At 40.3% G+C, this 21,075-nt stretch overlaps 1 protein-coding gene across 2 annotated transcripts in view; it reads left to right on the top strand.

The window, feature by feature from the left end:
• SLAMF1 (signaling lymphocytic activation molecule family member 1) overlaps positions 1-20,095 on the top strand; it is a 33,764-nt gene extending 13,669 nt beyond the window's left edge. Inside the window, exons 4-9 of one of the 2 annotated variants that reach the window (XM_063106748.1) lie at positions 3,943-3,949; positions 6,741-6,836; positions 7,346-7,411; positions 10,307-10,387; positions 18,416-18,508; positions 20,045-20,078. In XM_063106748.1, the coding sequence (XP_062962818.1) occupies positions 3,943-3,949; positions 6,741-6,836; positions 7,346-7,411; positions 10,307-10,387; positions 18,416-18,508; positions 20,045-20,078 (377 nt within the window). Of the gene's footprint in view, positions 1-3,942; positions 3,950-6,740; positions 6,837-7,345; positions 7,412-10,306; positions 10,388-18,415; positions 18,509-20,044 lie in introns of both variants that reach the window. The other variant, XM_063106749.1, reaches the window with a different exon arrangement.
• The last annotated feature ends 980 nt before the right edge of the window (positions 20,096-21,075 follow it).

Here is a 21,075-nt window from a genome sequence, read left to right as displayed (position 1 = left end):
ACCAGGTCACAAGGCTGGTTTACACTATACTCTTCCCAGCACACTTGGTTGCTTAAATACTGAAAACAGAGTTTTATCAGTACATTGATTTGTGTTTGCAGATGAATGCTACTAATTCTTAAAACATTGTGCTTAGTTTGGCAAGCACTTATTGAGGTTCTACGGTGTTCCAACATTGTGCTAGGTGCTGAGTACACAGAGATAAAAAGGACACAATCCTTGTCCTTAAGAGGGAAGACAGTTCTATAAATAAATAAGTACCGTAGATCACATAGTGTGATAGGTGCAAAACAGAAATAAGCGCAAGGTAACAAAGAGAAAGGAATGATTAACAGTGTCTCAGGGGATCAGAGGGAGTCTCACAGAGGGCGTAACATAAACTGAACTTTGAAGAATAAATAGAAATTACCCGAGCTGACAAAAAACATTCTAGGCAGAGGGAAAAGCGGGTGGAGCTGGGTGTTGAATTGTATTATCCTGTGGGTGATGGGCACTAATAAAGAGTTTTAGATAGAAGAGTAACACCACCAGTTTTGCATTTCAAAGAGAAAATTCAGTGATATAGAGAATAGACTGAGGGAGAAGAAAGAGAAACTGGTTATGAGAAATGCTTTACTCCAGTCATTCATCAAGAGATGATGAGGCCTGAGCAAAAGCAGTGACGGTTAGTTAACAAAGACTTTTTTCATGGGGGATATAAAGGGAATACAGCCTTGTGATGAAGTAGCAGGGTCTGAGGGTTTATTTACTTTACTTCACTGTCTATAGTGAAAAACTCAAATTGGTTAACCAAGTGATGAGACCAAAGGTGACGTGATGTCAGCACTATCTCTCGACAGGACTCAAACTGCTGTGCAGAGACATATTTGCTCCTTGAAATATTTTTTAAGTGACATTTGTCCAGGCTCATGATCATATATTCATCCTCATTTCAATTGCCATCTGCGTGTTTTACAGTAAGAAACACTTTAATGTCTATTTAATTAAGCATCTTTATTGCAAAGTCCAAATCCTAGGGTGCTATAAAGTACCCTGGCTAGGTCACGGGAAGCATGTTGATGTGGGTCAACACCGGACAGTATGTGACTTGCTTCCATCCTTAATGACTGTGCTCTGAGATAGTTATAGCTGTACTGAAATCATTAGTATACAACCTTAAATGATTCAGCTAAGAGGGAGTGCCCTGGAAGCTCATCTTGAAAAGGGGACCTCTTTTAATAGATTAGCAAAAAGCTGGCTCAGCATGTCTGAGCTACCTCAGTGGAAGAAAAGACTGACACCTACCAGTGAGCCCTGGAGTCTCCCCCTTTCTAACAAGGCCATTTCCTCAAATAGGGAGCTCCCATTGTTACCTAGATGTTCCATGCACTGGGGCAAGTTCCAGTCCATGGTCTTCCCAAACCAGCAAGTCTGATCACCATGGTGGGAGGATGGAACCTGGGTGCTTATGGGCCAGAGCCTTGTCACATGGTCACACCTGCTACAAGGAAGGCTGAGAAATATAGTCCTTAGCTGTCTGTGCAGCCATGTACCTGGATGAGACTAGCATTACTATGCAGGAATGGGAGAAATGGCCCTAGGGGCACAACCAGTAGCCTCTGCAACACCATGCTAGATGAGATAGGCAAGTGTAAGGGATTTTTCTGGAAGCTGAGAACTCTGAATTTTTACTTGGATGGTCCCAGACCTTAAATTTGTATATGGTTCATGAGCATCCTTTCCCTGCCCCCAATTCTGAGTAGAAACCACCGCCAACAAGAAGGTATATCTTAAAGATGGTTGACTTCCTCACAGAGTCGTGGGCCATGTGGCTGCCTTGCTGACAGAACCACATGAAAGGCAGGAAAGAGATCCGGTGCTCTCAGACCGTTACGTTGGCATCTCAGTATCTCCTGGGTGAACTACATTTGTTTCTCAGATTCTTTATTGTTTTCTTCTTTATCTTCCTTAAAAAATAAGGTTTGGGGACTTGAGGAGAGAGAGAAGCTTTTGTGTTTCTGTGGCAACAGACTTTCAGAGACAAAAAAGGTCTTCCGGCATTTTCTTTGGAGGCATGGCTATGTGCCAAGTTACCACATTTAAACCACAGTCAGTAGAGGAGAGGACCACAGGGTGAAGACTCATGCAAAGTTCTCTGCGTAAATGGCACAGGAGTTCTCAACCAGGTAGCCTGCTCAGCTACCTCTGAGAGGTTCCAGGGGGGGAAATGTCCCAAACCTGTAGTTCAAGAATGTTCAGGTAGAGTTTCTTTGTGGATGGAGAATGGGGGCCTGTGAACCCAGGACAACCTTTGCCTGACTTCTGAGCATCCCCATCCCGAGAGGCCTCCTTACATGACTGAGCAAAAAGAGAGAGAGAGCTGGAGTTTCTGCCACAGGAAATAGAGGTTTGTAAATGGGAGCACAGGTGACATGTTCAAGGTGCAGACACGCACTTTCCTCCAGGCACCACTTTGTTATTACAGAGCATATGCCAAGTAGGTCATTGCTCCTTCCCTTCGACTCCTGCCTTGGGCCATTCCAAAGGTGACTTTGCGTAGGTCTCCTTCTGAGACCTTCTTATATTTAGCACTCTGATAATTCTTTAAAAAAGCATACATAACAATCCTCTCCCAGATCCATTCTTATGGCCTCTAATTTAATTTAGCTTAGTTCATCAAGGGCATATTGACTGTCCCCTGCTCTGTATTGTATCAGGTGGCATGCGGGGTGCAAATAAAGAATAAGGGACAGGACCTACTTTCACAAAATTTGCTATCTAGGTGGGACTTTATACCTTACTAGGTAGAAAGCTCTTATCATATTAAAACACCACTATTGGACTTCCTCTTTGGAAGGGAACAGTATTCATTTAGGATTGTACCTTAATAAATGCTAGAAGGCAGAAAGGATCCCCCAAGGAATCCAAATGTGGGTTGGATGGTTCTGTGTGAGAACAGGGAAGACGTTGCTTGTACAGAAATAGCAAGAGAAACAGAGGGTCTGAACCTGTCATATAGTGATTAAAAAACCCACAAAATTCTCAGTGTAAGGGTTTTTTTTTGTTTGTTTTTGTTGTTTTTTTGTGGAAACTGATGAAGAGACTGAACCTTGCACTCACGACAGCACAGAGTAGAGCAAGTGGAGCTACAAGAGCAAAGACTTAGAAGACCATGAGAAAATTATTCCCAGAAATTACAGAAATCTGGGCAGTCTGGCCCCAAAAAGCTGTAAAAGTAGCATTTTGTCCATATTTATTCAAATTCCTAAGGGTATAGAGTTCCCGACATTTAGTTTCCATATAAATATCATAAGTAGAGAATAGCACCAAATGAATAAACACTAATTGTAAATACACATTATAGAAAAACTAAGTCATAAGCAAAGGACAGGATGGGGCTGAAGCATCTCTGGACATCAGTGAAGAGATTCCTTTGGACTTGAGATCAAACCCATCTTCTTTTTCTGTCGATCAACCAACAAGAATTTACCAAGGACCTATTATGTGCCAAGTACTAAGACGGCTGCAAAAGAAGTATAAGAGATGGTGTCTGGCCTCCAGGTACCAACCAGCTAGTTGAAGAATTGAGGCTAGTAGAAGTAGTTGTAATTTATGGACTACATGATGGATTCCAGGCATTTCTCTGGGTACTCTCCATGCATTACTGCATTGGTTCATCAGAGCAACTCTGAACTGAATATGATTATGATCATTTTACAGATGAGGAAACTGAGACCCAAGAGGGTTTGAGTAGCAGATCTGAGGCCACAGAGCTGTCAAGTGGTAGACCCAGAATTTGAATTTGTCTGTCTGGCTCCAAATACCATCACTGAAAATGGTCTCTACAGCGAAAATATTGTTGCCAAAACTCAGGTTCTAATACACACGACATAAACCACAGGTGCTGCAGGAGCCGAAGGGAGAGGGAAGAATGAGAGCTGGGTTGGCCAGGAAAGGTGACAGAAAGGAAGTGAGATTGGCTGGTGTCAGGCTGGGCAGGCATGGGGGACCACTGAAGGTGCAGCAAGGAGAGTATGGGTGGAGCAACGGGCCAGGAAGGGGCATGTGTTGGACCGAGGATGGAAAAGGAAGAGTCAGCTGCCCAGAGGTCTTTTGATTCAAGCGGTCTTCTAGGCATCACAGCCTGACACTACTTTCCTCGAGGTGGGCCCCATATCCAGAGGCTAAAACGCACACTGCAAAATCTGCAGTTCTCATCTCACCCCATTCTGCCATCAGTGTTTTCTGTGACTCTAGTACGAGTCTCAGTTTCCTCAACGTAAAATTAGTTGGTTGAGTGACATAAGCACTATATTGTACTTCCTTTAAGTTTTAAAAAAGAGTCTATGGTTCTGTAACTTAAATCCCTTGGTAGATTCATATCTGTATGCAAAAACTAGGAGAAAAATAAGAGTTTATGAAATATCTTTCAGGACTATGGCTGAATTGTCTCCCAGATCTAGCTGGACTGGCAGAAGCTGGTCATTTATGTCATAGGAGGGTGTGGCAGACATTTTCAACCTCATAAGACCCTGGAAAAGACTGAAAGGGCTGGCATTATCATGTCCTTGGAGAGTCAATATTGTGCCCCAGTCACTGTTATGTGGGTAGGTGGGCAGCAGAGTTGTCGGCAGCAGGTGTGAGGGGAGAGGAGAGAGGCTGACTTGGCACGCATTACTGAAGCAACTTTGTCGTCTGTGATTTTCTAGTTTTGGAGGCACCACCTTGTTTGTTGGTTTTATTTATTTATTTTTAAAATCTCAAATAAATTTGAGAGAAATACTATCTTTTAAAATGATATAAATGGTTGGGGTACTTATTCTCAAATTAGCTTTTGTTTTAGAAGTTCCCAAAATACATATGGTAGAAAAAGAAAGAGGAAATAGTCTCAAAATAGTGAGTGCTGCTATCACAGTTTGCAGAGTTGGTTCCATGGGCTGGTGAAATACAAAGTTTCCGCTGCTGGCTCTGCTTCTTATCATTGCATTTGGGAGGCTTCTCCGTAGGTCCCTGGTGTTGACAGCATAAAACCTGAATCAATCGATCTCCCTCTCAGACACACACCCCTGCACAGAGGGTTCTCAGCAACCATAAGCCATTCACAACGATCATTCAGAGTAGAGCTGCTAACAGGGCACCACCAGCCTCAGCAGCGATTCCAAATTTCATACTTTATACAAGTTCGTGAGTCTTTTTAGAACTCTCTGCCTGTCTCCTAACTTTTTGATCATATCACATGACTGTCTGTTGAAGTTGGTATCCAGCAGGGTTAAAACATGTTCAATTTGGGGAAAACAATTTACAACCAAGGCATTCACAAAGTTAGTGCAGTGAGACTCCTTGGGATAACTTGATGTATAAAAGTAAGAAAGAGAGAATCTTTTCAAATCTGGAAGGCACTTTCTGGTTAGCTATCAGGTTGGAGGCCCACTGGGCCTTGGTGGGATGCCTTTTATCAAGGCATTGAGACTTCAGTCTGTATCTTTGGTCAACTCGTGAACTTCTGAATTGTGTCTGCCATCACTCTGTTCCTCTGTAACCCGTATATTCCTTCTTTTCAACTTCTTCCCAGCAAATCCATCCCAGGTCCAACAACAAACAGGCTAACTCCACAATAATCCTTATAAGTACCCTTACACATTAACGTGAACACTTGGTGTTACACTATTTAAGACCTTAGCGCTATTACTTTACTTAGAATCCAATTGCTTCAGGTTGGCCCCCAATGTTCATTACTCTGGTGTAACTTTCCCCAAGTCCATAAGCCTCTCTGACTCTCCAAGAAGTCTATCTTTAGTATTCAGCCATGTTTCTACTCCTAGACCAAGCTCTAGTTCTTGAACTTCCTCGTGCCTGCTTTCTTATTCCATAAAATGGGAGTATGAGAGTACCTACCTTGTAGGATTGTTGTGAGGATTAAATACATTAGTACACATAATGCACTAAAAAAAGTCTGGCCCATTGTAAGTACTCAATAATTGTCTATTGCTATCTTTTTGCAATAAATGTCTTCTTTACTAGGGCAATAAGTATCATTTACTGTTTTGCAAAGTGTTGCCACTGGTTCAAAAGGATTTGATAAAGTGGGTAAAGGAGAAGAAGCAATAAATTTGTGTCTCTGATTTTGAGCCTGGGTGATTGATACTCTAGGGCTAATTTTAAACATGACAATGATTGAGAGGAAAAACTATATGTTTTTCTTTCAGTTCAAGTCTGGTAGGTTTCACACAGTTATTTGCATGGGAGGACAATAATAACACTGCTATGTATATTTTTAAAAAAGGAGAGTAGATCTTTCTTCCTCCCAATGTCTCATGAGAATGGCGTGAGGGTATGGCGATGGCATCTGGAACCAGCATGTTTTTTTTTTTTTTTTTTTTTTTACCCAGAATGATACAGGACACAGAGAAATTTTAAAAATTGAGAAACTGGGCAGAGAGATTGACTTAGGAAAGATGAAGATATGTTTAATTTCAGACATGTAGTAGTGGAGGTGAAAATAAAGCATTTGAAAAGAAAAAAGTTTATGGAAGTTAGGAACATGAAATTCAATTATAGTGAGAGAAATTAGGGTAAGAAAATAGCTCTGGAAATCTCCAATGGTCTAAAGATGATCTCTGAAACCATGAAAATGAATGTCTCCTTGGGGAGAGAATAGAGAAATAGAAAATGAGCTCGGTTTTCTCTCTTCTGTGTAGGATGTTCTGAAATTCACAGTACTTTTGAGATTTCCCTTTGGCTTTTTTTTCAGTATTTCCAAGACAATGGGGACTGTATGCTGGGCTGTTCTTAGGGGGCATCGTTGGTGTCATCATGATTCTAGAAGTGGTAATACTACTGTTGAAAAGAAAAGGTAGGTGTCTGACAATAAAGAGATTCTCATCAGACTGTCTGTGGTTATCGAGGGACCTCTTCTCACAAGTGCAGACCTGCTCTCACCACTTTGCTTTCTGTATGCGGCCACCTTTGCAAAAACACTAAATATACATATCCTGGGACCTTGCTCAATTCAGTCCGATTCAATATGTTTTGATCCCCTATACTAGGCTATGGATTAATAGAGAGAAGAGCTACAGTTGTCTAATGTGGGAGACATTATGCAGATCATTTTAATTTGGTATGACTAGCATTGCAGTACAGGCATGTACAAGATGCTGAAGGGGGTCTAGCCAAGAGGCTTAACAGTAAGTATTCACTGGGAACAAAACTCAGAGAATTCTTGGATCTTGTTCAAAAGTCCCCTGGGATGGACTAAAACCATTAAGGCCCAATTATTCCCCTGCAGTTTATGTGCCTAGAGGCAATATCTGCTGGCCTCTTCTCCAAACTACTGATTCAATACCTCAGGGCAATGTGCTCCCCTCAGCCACACAACCCCCGACCCACATTGGAGACAATGTCTTGACCAAGACCAGAACAAATTCCCTGGCTGGCATTCTCATGGTGAAGGTAGTACTTGGTCCTCACACCACCAAGGTGATGGCTGATCTCATTCTCAAGTAGATCAAATGTTATCCACGTGCGATCTTCTTAGAAAAGTGCTTACCTCAGCACTCTGTGTTGGTTTTGCTCATATAAGAAAACCTAGATCAGAGCACACACGGCTGCCCACTTTTGTCTCGTTTCCTACGTCTAAGAGTGAGCTGGGGAGGAGGGATGGGTGATTCATATAGAAATTGTGTTGACAGCCTAAAGGGATGGGGCTGAAGTCACCACCTTTGGCTTGTATTATATGGAAACAGTGAGATACCAGGGATGAGAAAGCCGTGGTTAACTCACCCACATTAACTTAACTGAAATCTTACCTTCTACACTTTCCTCAACTACATTCCACTCGTCACATGGCTGTGCTCTGAAGGGACGAGTGCTGCCCCTCTCACCACAGTTCCCTACACCTTCTCCAACACATACCCATCCTCATCTCCCCTCACCACTGATTCCTCGTGAGAGCCAGTAACACACAAAACTGCCTCAATCTGTGGTAAAGTCTATATTTAGTTGCTATATCCTCCACAAAAACTTTGCTTGAAAGATTGTTGGCAGCTTCTAATGGTATCATCTTCAGAATGCAGCCTGACTCTGAAGGTTTTCAAATTGACTGTCTAACAATTTCATGTCCAGGAGAATATGCTGGTTGAGAACATGGGCTTTGGCATTAGGCAAGCTTACATTCAAATGCAGGCTTTGCCACTGACAAGCTGTGTGAACAAATAAATGACAACCTCTCATCTGCAATGTGAGGCTGATATTTGTACTTCATGGTATTACTGTGAGAACTGGCAAGTTGATACACAGAAAGAACTGAACACAGGGACTTCCATAGATTGAAGGATGATAGATAGATAGACAGTCCATACCTTCATTTTACAGCTATGGTAAAAGAAGAGACCCATTGAGATGACACCACTTGTTCAATGCCGCACAGCTAATGATGGCTACAACGGAGATGCTGTAATTCTAAGGCCAAGACCTTTTTCATTAGACTCTAAGACCTTGCTGACTTTGAACTGAGTTGAGTTGGCTCCTGAAAACCTGCTGTTGCTCTGGGGCAAAAATCTGAGACTAAATGATCTTGATCCAGTGGTCTTTTGAGCAGCAATGGCCAGTCTCATTTTTTCCTTCTGTCTGACCATTTAGGACTGTCCCCCCAATTCTAAATTTCAGCCTGAGCTGACCTACAAGAGTAAATGTACACACACACACACACACACACACACACTCAGTTCAGGATTCACCCTGACCAAAAAAGTGAAGTAGGAACCACCAGGCACACTATGCTCGTACCTGCACAAGTCTCATGTTGACTTTCCTTGAATTCTTAGAACTTTCCCAGTGACTGCCCATCATTTCCTCCCCAAGAATCACACCTCATGCTGCACATTCCATCATGCTAACCACATATGTACTAGGCATCTTCCTTCCCAAATAAAAAATATGCCTCTCCTAAGTGCTGTTCCCTCAGAGACATGTTCTCAGTTGTTTTAAGAGGATAAATGAACTGATGTTAAAATAAGTTCATCCTAAAGACTGTGTGATTGTCTCTGGGTCAAGCCTCCATAGCCTCTGCTTGGACTTTGCAATCATCCCTCCACAGGCCTCCATGCCTCCGTCTTACCTCTGACCATCCTGGCTGCTGCATGATGTGTGCAAAGCACAGCACGCAACATTAACAAGAATGAGATAGATCCACTGCACTAGCATGAAAGAGATCCTCAACACATTTTAAATGAAAAGGTCAAGTTACACAGAAGCGTATATAGAATGTCCCATTTGTGTAAAAAGAAAAAATGTATGTAAGTATAGGAAATATTCAGAACTGCACTGTTCACATGTGGCTATTTAAATTTAAATGAATTTGAATTAAATATAATTTAATATTTAGTCCCTCAATTGCATTAGTCATGGTTCAAGTGCTCAATAGCCACCTGTGGCTTGTGGCTATGTTAGACAGTGCGGGTATGAAACATTTCCACCATCTCTGAAAGTTCTATTGCACACAGCTGGTCTAAAAGGCTATACACTAAACTTTTAAGAGTGATTACTTCTGGGAATAAAATTGGGTTGGCTAATGGGGGAGAGGGACTTATGCTTTTTATCTGATGCATTTCTATACAATTTTAATTTTCATAATGAGAATGAATTACTCCTACAATTTCAAGAGAAAAAAAACTGGCTAAAAATGAAAATATTCTGCAATTTGTTAATTTCCACAGACCCTAAGCTCTGAGCAAAATTTCCAGATGGTGGTCAATAGGTGATGTTGTAGCTTTATTTTCCAAATAGTCTCAGGTCGATTGTTCCTACCCAAATCTGCCCTCTCCCACACCACCAAGTCCCCCAGAAATAGGGACGTGAGAAAGCTGCAAGTAAAGCAACATGCTACCCGCTGGAGAATTCAAAAGAGGTATAGATAACTAGCCATACCCTCGAAGAACTTAGAATCCTATTAGGAGACAGATATGCACATCAAACAATGGAGATTAAAATCATTAAATGGCACATCAAAGAGAATACACCTAACACATATTGGGTGTTTACTATGTGCCAGGCTCTGTTCTAAACACTTTACAAATAATATCTCATTTAATTATCACAACAGCACTGTGAGGCAGATATTTCAAATCCCATTTCACAAATAAGGAAATAGTCCTAGAGAGATCAGGTAACTGATACAATAGCATATAACAAATGTGCAGCGGATTTGGGACTCAGTGCTTTTTTCCTATAGTACTCTTGGGGAAGGTGGGTATGCGATGGGGAGTAGAGACCCGACAGCTGAGCAGGGAGTTCATGATTGGGACCAGAGGGAGATAACCATTATGGTTTCTTTTCCCCAGGTAAAACAGACCACCAGCCGACAACGGAAGGAAAAAGCTTTACTATCTATGCCCAAGTCCAGAAATCAGGTGTAAGTTCTTTTCTTTCTTTGGGACAGACCTGTCATGTTTCCCATGGGATCCCTAGCCAGTCTGCCATGCGTGTCAGACATTCATGGTTCTGCATGTGTTCTAGAGCAGAGAAAATTAGGGAAGCAGAAGTGAGGAACAAGAGCTCTCCCAAAGTTCACTAAACTTCAGTGTCATATGGGGCTGTTTATTATTTGAAACAATAGAAACCACTTGGGTAATCTTCTGGTCATCTGTTTCTTCATAGGAAAAATTTGAGAAATCTGGAAACACACGATATATGACTCCTTCCAGCTCTGGCGTTCTAAGAGTCCACAGTTACAGGAGTAGTCTACAGTTCCATGTTACCAAACTCTTTCCTTCTCTAGGAAAATGGGTGCAGGCTAGAGGAGAGAGGGGATTTGGAAAAGCTATTGTGCGATGTGTTGGCCTGATCCAAGTTTAAGCATTTGCAAAGAGCAAAAGGGACAAGGAAGGGAGGATCTTGAGAATTCTGTCTGGAGTATGGTGAAGAGATGGAAGATGATATGTAGACTGGAGATGAAAGAAAGCAAAACTGTGATAGAGTGATCATTGGACTACCAAGAGAGTGATGGGAAAATGAGGCATGATGAAGTTGAGGAGCAGATACACTACATGAGACAGGGAGGCTCAAAGGATTGTGGTTGGTTATGAGGATATTGTAGCTTCTCAGACATGAAGACATTTTATCTGACCATCTGGGCTGGGGGTGGGGGCAAATTCTGGAGTAAAGGATATTAAGATAATGGTAGCTTTGATTATATCTTGGAAAATTGCATCAGATAGCAATAAATGCAATTCTGAAAACCGGGAGACGGACTCTTGGACAAAGCTCTTATTTCTGCTGACCCCTACTGGCCTGGAGGGTTTGCTAGGCAACCCATGACCACCCCACCCACTTCCTTTCCTCTGAGAACCAAGCTCCATTTAAATATATGAGAGTCCCAAAAGTAAATGCCCTTACCCTCACATTTACACATTTAGGTAACCAGGTTCATTTTTACCATGGTGTCTTTCCTATGCACCCTATTCCGCGCTGCTAGCATCCCTCTTTTTTACTGTGAAGTATGACATGTTACAAAAAAAAGCACACAACACATACAAGTCAGCTCAGTGACTTACCCTTAAATGCAAATCTTGATATCTGGTAAAGCAAATTTTCCTACCTTGTTTTTCTTCAAGAGTTTTTGGCTGTGCTTGTCCCTTCATACTTTTGTACGCATTTTAGAATCAGCTTCTCTGGTACCGCACAAAGAAAAATAAAATCCTATTAGGATTGCATTGAATCTACAGATCTATTTGAGGAGAAGTTATATTTTTCAGTATTGAGTTTTTTAATAGCATAAAACTACCACACAGATCAAGGAACAGAATATTGCTGGTACCTCCAGAAGATCTGTGTCACCTCCCAATCACCACTACCTCTCTCCTCCCCAAAGATAACCACTCTCCTGACTTCTAGAAACACAGTTTAGTTTTCCCTTTTATAAAACCTTATAAAAATGAAATTTTGCATTATTTTTTGAATCTATAGTTCACAGATATGTATGAATATCATAAAGGTAATATTGAGCAAAAGAAACCAGACACAAATATTATAAAAAATAAGCATTTATTTTGATGCTTTATAGAATTTCAGTATATGAATATTCTAGAGTTTATTTATCCAGTTGACTATCGATGGGCATTTGGATTTTTTTCAGTTTGAGGCTAGTATGAAAATTGCATCTATGAATATTCATATGCATGTCTTTTGGTGCATATGTGCACTTATTTTTGTTGGGTATGTACCTAGAAATAGAATTACTGAATCATGTAGTACGCATATCCTCAAATTGACTAGATAAGACCAAACTGTTTTTCAAAGTGGGTGTAATAATTTACTTTTCTATCAGCTACACATGAGAGTTTCAACTGCTATGCATTCTAACCAACTCCTGGTATTATCAGTCTTTTAAGTTTGAGTCATACTTTTGGATGTGTCTTACTATGGCTTTAGTTTGTATCTCTCTAATTATTAAGGAAGTTGAACAACTTTTCATATGTTTATTGGCCATATTAAAACTCTCTCTTCTAAAGTGCCTATTAAATCTCTTGCCCATTTACCTTTGAGTTTCAGACTATTAAATGGATTAGTATAAGCTTTTTATATATTTTGAATATGAGCCCTGACAGAGTTTGGATGTGTTGTCCCCTCCAAAACTCGTGGAAATTTGATCCCCAATGTGGCAGTGTTGGAAACTGATTGCATCATGGGGGCGGATCCCTCATGAATGGATTAATGCTTCCCCTGGGGGAGGGGGTATTAATGAGTGAGTTCTCTCTCTATTAGTTCCCGTGAGAGCTTGTTGTTTAAAAGACCCTGGCACCTCCTCTCTCTCTCTTGCTTCCTCTCGCCATGTGATCTGCTTGTATCCCTGGCTGCCTGCCACTTTCCACCAAGAGTAGAAGCAGCCTGAGGCCCATGCCAGATGCAGCTGTCCCAGAATCATGAGCCAAATAAACCTCTGTTCTTCATAAATTACCCAGCCTCGGGTAATTCTGTTATAGCAACACAAAATAGATTAATACAAGCCCTTTGGCAGTTATATGTGTAGCAAATATCCTCACCCATCTGTGGCTTGCCTTGACAATTTCTCAGAGATACCTATTGTTAGAGAGAAGTTCTTATTTTTAGTGTAGAACAATTTAGTAATCTCTTCCTTTATAGTTAGCAGTTTTTCTGTCCTGTTTGAGAAATCTTTCTCTGTTCCCATGTAATGAAAATATTCTTCGATCATCTTCTAAAACCCGTGTGGTTTATCTTTCATGTTTACATCTCCTATATACCTGGAAATGATTTTTGGTGTATGGTGTGAGAGGGGTCAAGTCTCATTTTTTCCATATGGATATGCTATCAACCGTTATTGAAAAGATTGTCCTTGCCCCACTGCAGTGTCGTCTTTATCATAAATCAAAGGTCCATATATGTGTGGTCTGTTTTGATGTTATCTATTCTGCTCCATTGATCTATTTGTTTATACTGTGCCAGTGCCATACTGTCTTGATCACAGATTTATTATGAAAGTTGATATGTGCTAAAATGAATTTTCCAATTTGTTCTTTTTCTTCAAGAGTTCTTGGCTACTTTTGTTTTTTGAATTTTTATATGTATTTTAGAATCAGTTTGTCAAGCTCTCCCTCCCCCAAATCCTGGTGGAATTTTAATTAGGACTGCATATATTAATTTGAAGAGAACACATATCTTTATACTATTGAGTCTTTCAATTCACAAAAAAATAATATATCCCTTTATTTAGATCTTTTTAAATTTCTCTAAATAATATTTTACATTTTTTCTTCATAAGAGGACTTGTATTTCCTTTAAAATTTTTTTCCACTTACTCAGCTTCCATACTTTATAATTTATCATTTGGCATTTGATATTTTGGGAAACTATCATCAATGTTATCTTTTAAAAATTTTTTAGTTTTCAATTATTTGTTATTGACATATGAAAATACAATTAATTTTTGTATATTAACCTTGTATCTGCAACATTGATAAACTCATTTATAAGTCCTAGTCATTTATCTATAGATGATTTGGATTTTCTCTGTGCACAACTGTATCATCTGTAAAAAATTAGTTTTACTTTTTAAATTTACTACTCACATAACTTTCTTGTCCTATTTTACTGGCAGAGATGTCCCACACAATGGTAAATGGAAGTGGTAATAGTGGCATCCTTGTATAGTTCCTAATTCAAAAGGAAAGCTTAATATCTCACCATTAAGTATGATTTTTGCTAAAGTTTTTTTTTTGTAGTGGCCTTTTTCTATTGCACTAAGAATATTATCTTCTATTCTTGGTTTGCCAAGACATTTTAATCATGAATTGATGTTGAATTTTATCAACACTTTTTCTGCATCTGTTGAGATAATCTTACAACTGTTTTGTTTTGTTTTGTTTTGTTTTTTCCCCTTATTTATTTGTGGCTATAGTGAGCTATACTGATTTTCAAAAATTAAACCAACTTTGCATTCTTAAAATAGAAGCAATTTAGTCTGGTCCTTTTTAAATGTTGCTGGATTTTATTTGCTAATATTTTGTTAAGGATTTCTCTCCCCACCCCCCAACTTATGTTTCTTAGTAAAATTGGCCTTTAATTCTTCTTTCTTGCAATGCTCTTGTGAGGTTTTGTTATCAAGATTGTGCTAACCTCTTAAAATGAGTTGGGGTGTGTGTTTGTTTCCTAGAGCTGTCATAGCAAATTATTACAAACTTGGTGGCTTAAAAGAACTTTATTCTCTACCAGCTCTGGAGGCCAGAAGTTCATAATCAAGGTGTCAAGGTGTCATGTCAGCAGGGCCACAGTCCCTCTGAATGCTCTAGGGGAGAGTCTTCTTCACATCTTCCAGAATCTGATGGCTCCAGCAAGTCTTTGGCATTTGTTGGCTGACAGCTGCATGACTGTGATTTTCACCTCCAGTTTCACATGACTTTCCCCTCTCTGTGCCTATGTGTCTTTTCCTTTTATGTCTCTTATAAGGACACTTGTCACTGGATTTAGGACCCACCGTATTCCAGGATGACCTCATTTTGAAATTCTTACCTGAATTACATATACAAAAACCTTTATTCCAAATAAAGGAAGAGATTCTGAGTGGACTTATCTTTTGGGGGCCACAATTCAACCCACTACAAGGTGAATTTCCTTTTCATTACTTTCTGGAAATGTTGGGCTAGAATTAATCTTATTTCTTCCCTTAAATATTTGGCAGAATTTACTGGTATCTGAGACTGGGAATTCACTGCTATTTGAGACAGGAGTTTTTTGGTGGAGGGTTTTTTAAATTATATTTTTATCATTCCATTTTCTCCTCTACTATATGAGGAAAAATTGGTAATTACTCATACTAGTAATTAAACAATTTTTTTTTCTATTCTTTTAGTGGCTACCCTAGAAATTATAAAATACATCCTTATTAAGGTGTAATATTTACTCCTTTCCTGGATAACACTTTAACTCCACTATAACTTTACCTCTTTATGTGCCATTTTTGGTCATTAGGGTAACTGAATATATATTTTAAGCATACAAAATGTAATTATCATTGTTTTACATAACCTTACGATTTCCTTTGTTTATATTTGCAATGCATATATTACGTCATTACAAAGACTGCAATAATATAGACAATTATTCAAAAATTAACATTTCCTTTGTTCTTATTTGTAATGGCTATATAATATTCTTATAAAGAATATAATAACGTGGAAAATTACTTATCCTATGTCCACTATCTGCTAGGACCACTTCCAGGACTTATCAGAGCTATTGCCTTGCACAGTTAATTCCAGGGGCCAACATTCACAAAGAATATGTGAAAATAATGCTCCTGGAGTTCCTTGTAAATGATGCTTCCTAGAGGTATGCAAGTTGGTGGCCCTAGCTGAAGATACCAAGATACAAATATGTACCAAATTATTACAATTATGTTTAAAATAATTCCCTATGTGTAGATAAAAATCATGAAGGGAAATCTAATAACATGCATAGTCTGTGTGGGACTATGGGTGATTTCTTTCATACCTTTCTCCTTTCTAAAACTTCCTAATGAATTTTAATAGCTTAAGTTATTTACCTCTTCCTCCTTGCCTCTAGGTCAGGTCATACTACTGTTCTCCCAGACAGGAAGACAGGCAGGAGCCATATTTGTTGATAAAAGTCTCTTAATAAACTGTTTTTGTATTCTCTTCATCTATTTCATTGCTGCAAGAAGTTTTTCCTTAAATTCAAATTTTCTCCAAAATGTACTATCTAAGAATCGTATGGGATTTGAAAGTCATCTATTTTAACTACCCAGTTACTGCCTGAGTGATCTTTTACAACATTACTTCCAAAGGGTTAGCTGGCTCTTTTTTACTAAGATATAGTCTGTAAACAAGCAGGATCAGAATTACTTGAGAACTTATTAGAAATGCAGACTCTCAGGCCCTACCCCAGATCTTCTGAAATAGAACCAACCTTTCAACAAGATCCCCAGGTAACTTATATGCACAACAAAAGTGTGAGAAGCATGGGTCTAGCCCAGGCCCAAGCACTTCTAGTAATGCTTCCTAAGACAATTCATCCCACACTGGAGCATCTTTTATTATTAAAAGATCTTCATTATATTGAACCAAAATACTTCCCCCAAATTCCAATCTTGGTTTAAACCTGAAGGACTATACAGACAAATCAAATTCCTCCTCCATATGGCAGTTCATTTAGTAAGTGAAGAGAAAGGTCGTGTCCCACCTCGAATCTTCTTTCCTCCCAGTCAACTTTTCCAGATCTTTAACCCTTTTATCAGATGACAAGATTCCAAATTCTCTAGTATTAAAACACATCTGCTGCAGTTTCAAGTCTTGCTCTGTGTCCAGGGAGAGTGAAGAGCAGCATTATTCTATGATCAGTGTCCCCAAAATGTGTTGAAATGATGACTTCCCTATCATAAGTGATGTCATCCCCATCTTACAGGGATGTAGTCTCAATTTACCCTTACCTGACTTTGTCCTGATATTGTGCATTTTAATTCATTCAAAGTAATATCAAAAAATATAATCTCAAGGTGTTTTTTTTTTATGTGTCCAGCATTGTTTCATGAAGGATGCACAGAAATATAGGCTACTTCTCAAGGAATTTATAGTTTGTATGGAGAAACAATGTGTAAATATTTTAGGGTATTTTAAATACAGTGTACTGTTGCCATAATGTGTGAATTAGACATTAAATACCTGAGGAATTTAGGTAAAGGACAGGTCATTTTAAGTTGAGGTAGACAAAGAATAATGATAGGAAGAACATGTACTTAAGTTGAAAGACTTTGGTGGCACTGCTGGCTGTGGTAGTCCTTGCATGTGCACATTAGGAAAGTACTTAATCTTTTCGAGCTTTAGCTTCTTCATCTGTAAAATGTAACAACAGTATTTAACATATGTAGTTCTTGTGAGGCAATGAGAAGACGTATGCTAGGGTGAGGAAGAGCAGGGGCGGCAGCGTGGGATGGAACAAACTCTGCATGTAGTGGATGATGTGAGAGAGACATGCTGCTTTGCCTGCCACGGATTTGTCACTCCTCTTCCCCTGGGTGATGGAGCCTCAAAAGATTACTCAAAGCCCATCTCTTCTTAGCAGTGAGAAGCCCTGAAGGAGTTAATCTCCCAGAACCCTCTAGAGAGAGGCATTCCTTCCATTTGGGAAATTAACCATGAATTGGGGTTCTCTTCCCACATTGATTCTCCAGACCAGGAAGTTACAGGAAGAGAAGATAGGTGGGGTTATAGTGTAACAATATAGGCTGGTAACATTCAGTAAAACAAGCAAAATGACATTGCATAATGTGATTTGCAAGAAGTTAAGTGATCCACCAACAAAAGCTTGATCTTAGCAAACATTCTCTCTCCCTACACAGCTTCCCAGTATCTTTACATATCAATCAGTAACCTGTCTGTCTTTGAGCCAGCAACCTGCTGTGTTACAATTCTTTATCTTACAACAGAGACTATAGCCTGGGGAAAATTTCCTGTCTTTTGCAAGGTCAACATTTTATAGGTACTTTTAAGAAGTTAGACTAAACCTGAAACTACAAGAAACTGGGCCCTGTGAAATATATTTGCTTTATAGTATACTCCACAGAGACAGACTAAATTCTAAGATCCAGTCCCCTTGAGCTGCCCCTTTAAGGGCCACACCAACTTCGACTCACTGTGAGGAAGGCTTTTTAAACACCTGGAAAGCGTGAATGAGGCTACCTTGGGAGGTTGTGAGACCTAAGATGTCACTCAGGGAGTCCAAGCAAAGCCTGGAGAATTGAGTTCCAGGGAAGTTGGTGGAGAATTCTTACCTGGGAAGGAGGCTGGATCAAATGTCCCTAAGGAGTTTTCTAACTCAAGGCTTCTTGGATCTGTGCTTCTCCCTGGGGAGAGTTAGATGGGAACTAGCTCTCTGCTCAGCTAATCTGCTTTCTTTGCTTCTCTGGTAGCCTCTTCAGAAGCAACCAGACCCCCTACCAGCTCAGGATCCCTGCACCACCATTTATGTTGCTGCTGAAGAGCCTGTCCCAGAGTCTGTCCAGGTGAGGCGTCTCTCTGTGCCTCCTCTCTGTTGAGAGGGAATAGGCGGAGGAATGGAGGAGAAGTGTTTGTTTGTTTGTTGAGATGAAGTAAAACTGATTGATGAGTGGGGAAGGTAGGCCACAGCCAGCAGGCAGCTAGGAGTATCTGTGGCGTTGGTTTTAACAGCTTCCTCATGCCTGCTCACATGGGGTCATGGCTCACATTCTATTGCCTGGTGTTTCTCTGAGAGTCGTCCAAGGACCACATCAGAATCAGCTGGCATACTTATTAAAAACAGATTCCTGGGGCCTTTCACCTAGGGGTCTGTTAAAACAGAAGGCCTACAGAGAGTACTCAGGGACCTACACATTAGAAAACAACATACACCAGGTGATTCAGATGCATACTTAGGTTTGGGAATCATAGATTGAGTCCAGGAGTTCTCAACTACAGCTGCAAAACAGAATCACCAAGGTAGCTTTGTAAATGCTCATGCCTAGACTCTGTTCAACCCCGTTTAATCAGAATATTTAGGGGTGGAGCCCTGCATAGGTGTGAAGTCTAGAGGAGAATACTACGCACAACTCAGAATGAGACTCATCTCTTCGACCCCACTGCAAAGTCAACATGGACTAAGTTTACGTCTGGCAGGAATCCTCCTTTTACTAAATGAACAGAAATAAATTCTGAAATCTTGGCTCCAGTCAAGCTCTATGTAACGAAGTATTTTAGGAAGGAGCCCAGCTTTAGAGATGCACAAAGGTCACAGAAATGCCTACATCTACCTCTCTTCTTCAAAGCTTCTGCTGCTCACACACCCAAATATGCCTGGGCGGGTGCCCTACTTCAAGATGAAATAGGCCTTCATCTGCGGTCTATTTTCAGTACATTATCATATCCGGGAGGGAAGTAAAAATATAAATCTGGCTTCAAAAGCTTTTAAAAATAACATAGATTTTAAATGAAATTTATGTGGGGAAGGAAAACAGTATGTTATATTTCACATTTTACAGCGATACCTCCTAAACACCCCATTCCCTTCTCTTTCTTTCACAGACTCTCCTCTCCCCGTGAGAGGTCTTTGTCTTCCCCTCTCCTGCCCTTCCTGCTGCAACCACTGCTCCCCTCTCCCTTTGGGTCTTGCTAGCCCTTTCAAAAACTCAATAATTTAGAACTCTCTTGGCTTCTCCAAATTTTTCCCATACCTGACAGCAAAACAAATGGTTTCCCTTACAAGGGAAGGGAAGGGAAATGAAGAGGGCAGAGAGGGAGACAGGGCACTGAGTGCCAGTCCCCAGATCACTGGGGACAGGGCCTGTCTCCCCGATGACATGCTTCTGCTTAGAAGGGAGCTGTAGCGCTTTCTGAAGGCAGGGCAGCAGTCTGGGACCTGAGTATTGCCTCCAGCAATGTCCCATCTGTGACAGTCCCTCAGAAGTAGCTGTGCTACAGGATCTCGGAAGCCCTTTCCTTTTCCTAAGCAGTGCTGTTTCCATTTGCAGCCAGCGAAGCTAGTTCGCAGTCCCTTCACTCATGGACTTCTGCTTTGCCTCCAGGAACCAAATTCCATCACAGTCTATGCCAGTGTGACACTTCCAGAGAGCTGACACCACAGATCCAGTAAAGAGACTTTCTGAAAGAAAATGGAAGAACCAAAATAAATGCTGAACTTGGCTCCAGGCCCTGAGTTCCCTGTGACAGACAATCTACACATCTGCACCCTTCTCGGATCAAAGTGATGTTTCTTCCATGTACGCCTGTGAAATGGACAAGGAAGCAAGGCTTCCAAGCATTTAGCCTGCACTGCAGTGGACACAGGCATAGAACACAGAGCTACTTGATAAAGTTTTGCATCTTTGTGATGTAACCAGTGACATGGATAACGTGAGACCAGACTTCCAGGCATTTTGCCCTTTGCTGGGATTGGATAATAAAAACCAAAGACAGAAAACCAGAACATCTATCTCAGACAGCAAACCATGAGCCATAAAGTCTGGAAAAGTTTATATTTTTGCTGTTTGTTCTGGGAACTAATCCTGATAACCTGCAGACCTGATTAAGACTCTGTGCCTCAGTTTCTGTCTCTGGGTAAAGGGTATTTAAAGGGTGAAAGGCAAATTCCTTATTATATTCCTTATTATATGAGATTAATCTATAAAAGAAGCTGAGAGGATCACTATTTTATTTGTGAAACCCAGAAGCTAAAAAGTCAATAAACTGAAAGAATGACTTTGAGGTCTCTGAGCTTGGAACAGTAGAATGGAAACCATCTAAGATTTTAAAAAGTATCGTTCTGTGCAAATGCCATTCAGTTTTAAAGAAAATTGTCTAGTATTTGGTGATACTGTTATGAAGGAACTTGAGATACTCAGAAAAATTTGTCTCCGGGTGATTTTCCACTTCCCAAAATGATTTTTAGATCCCACTTCTCTGTTTATTCCCTTAAGCAACAAATCTGGAGCCTCAGCTAGGACTCTCTGACCTGATTCTGAACCCATTGGACATCCACGGCCTTATGTGACATTGCAGGTCAGAGTCTCCTCCAGGCACTTCCTGCTCCCTGCATACCTCTCCTTACACTAGACTT

The sequence above is a fragment of the Cynocephalus volans genome, chromosome 8 (genome assembly GCF_027409185.1).
Source record: "Cynocephalus volans isolate mCynVol1 chromosome 8, mCynVol1.pri, whole genome shotgun sequence".
NCBI lineage: Eukaryota > Metazoa > Chordata > Mammalia > Dermoptera > Cynocephalidae > Cynocephalus > Cynocephalus volans.
Note: the sequence above shows the minus strand (reverse complement) of the source record. Positions and strands in the feature narration are given on the sequence as shown.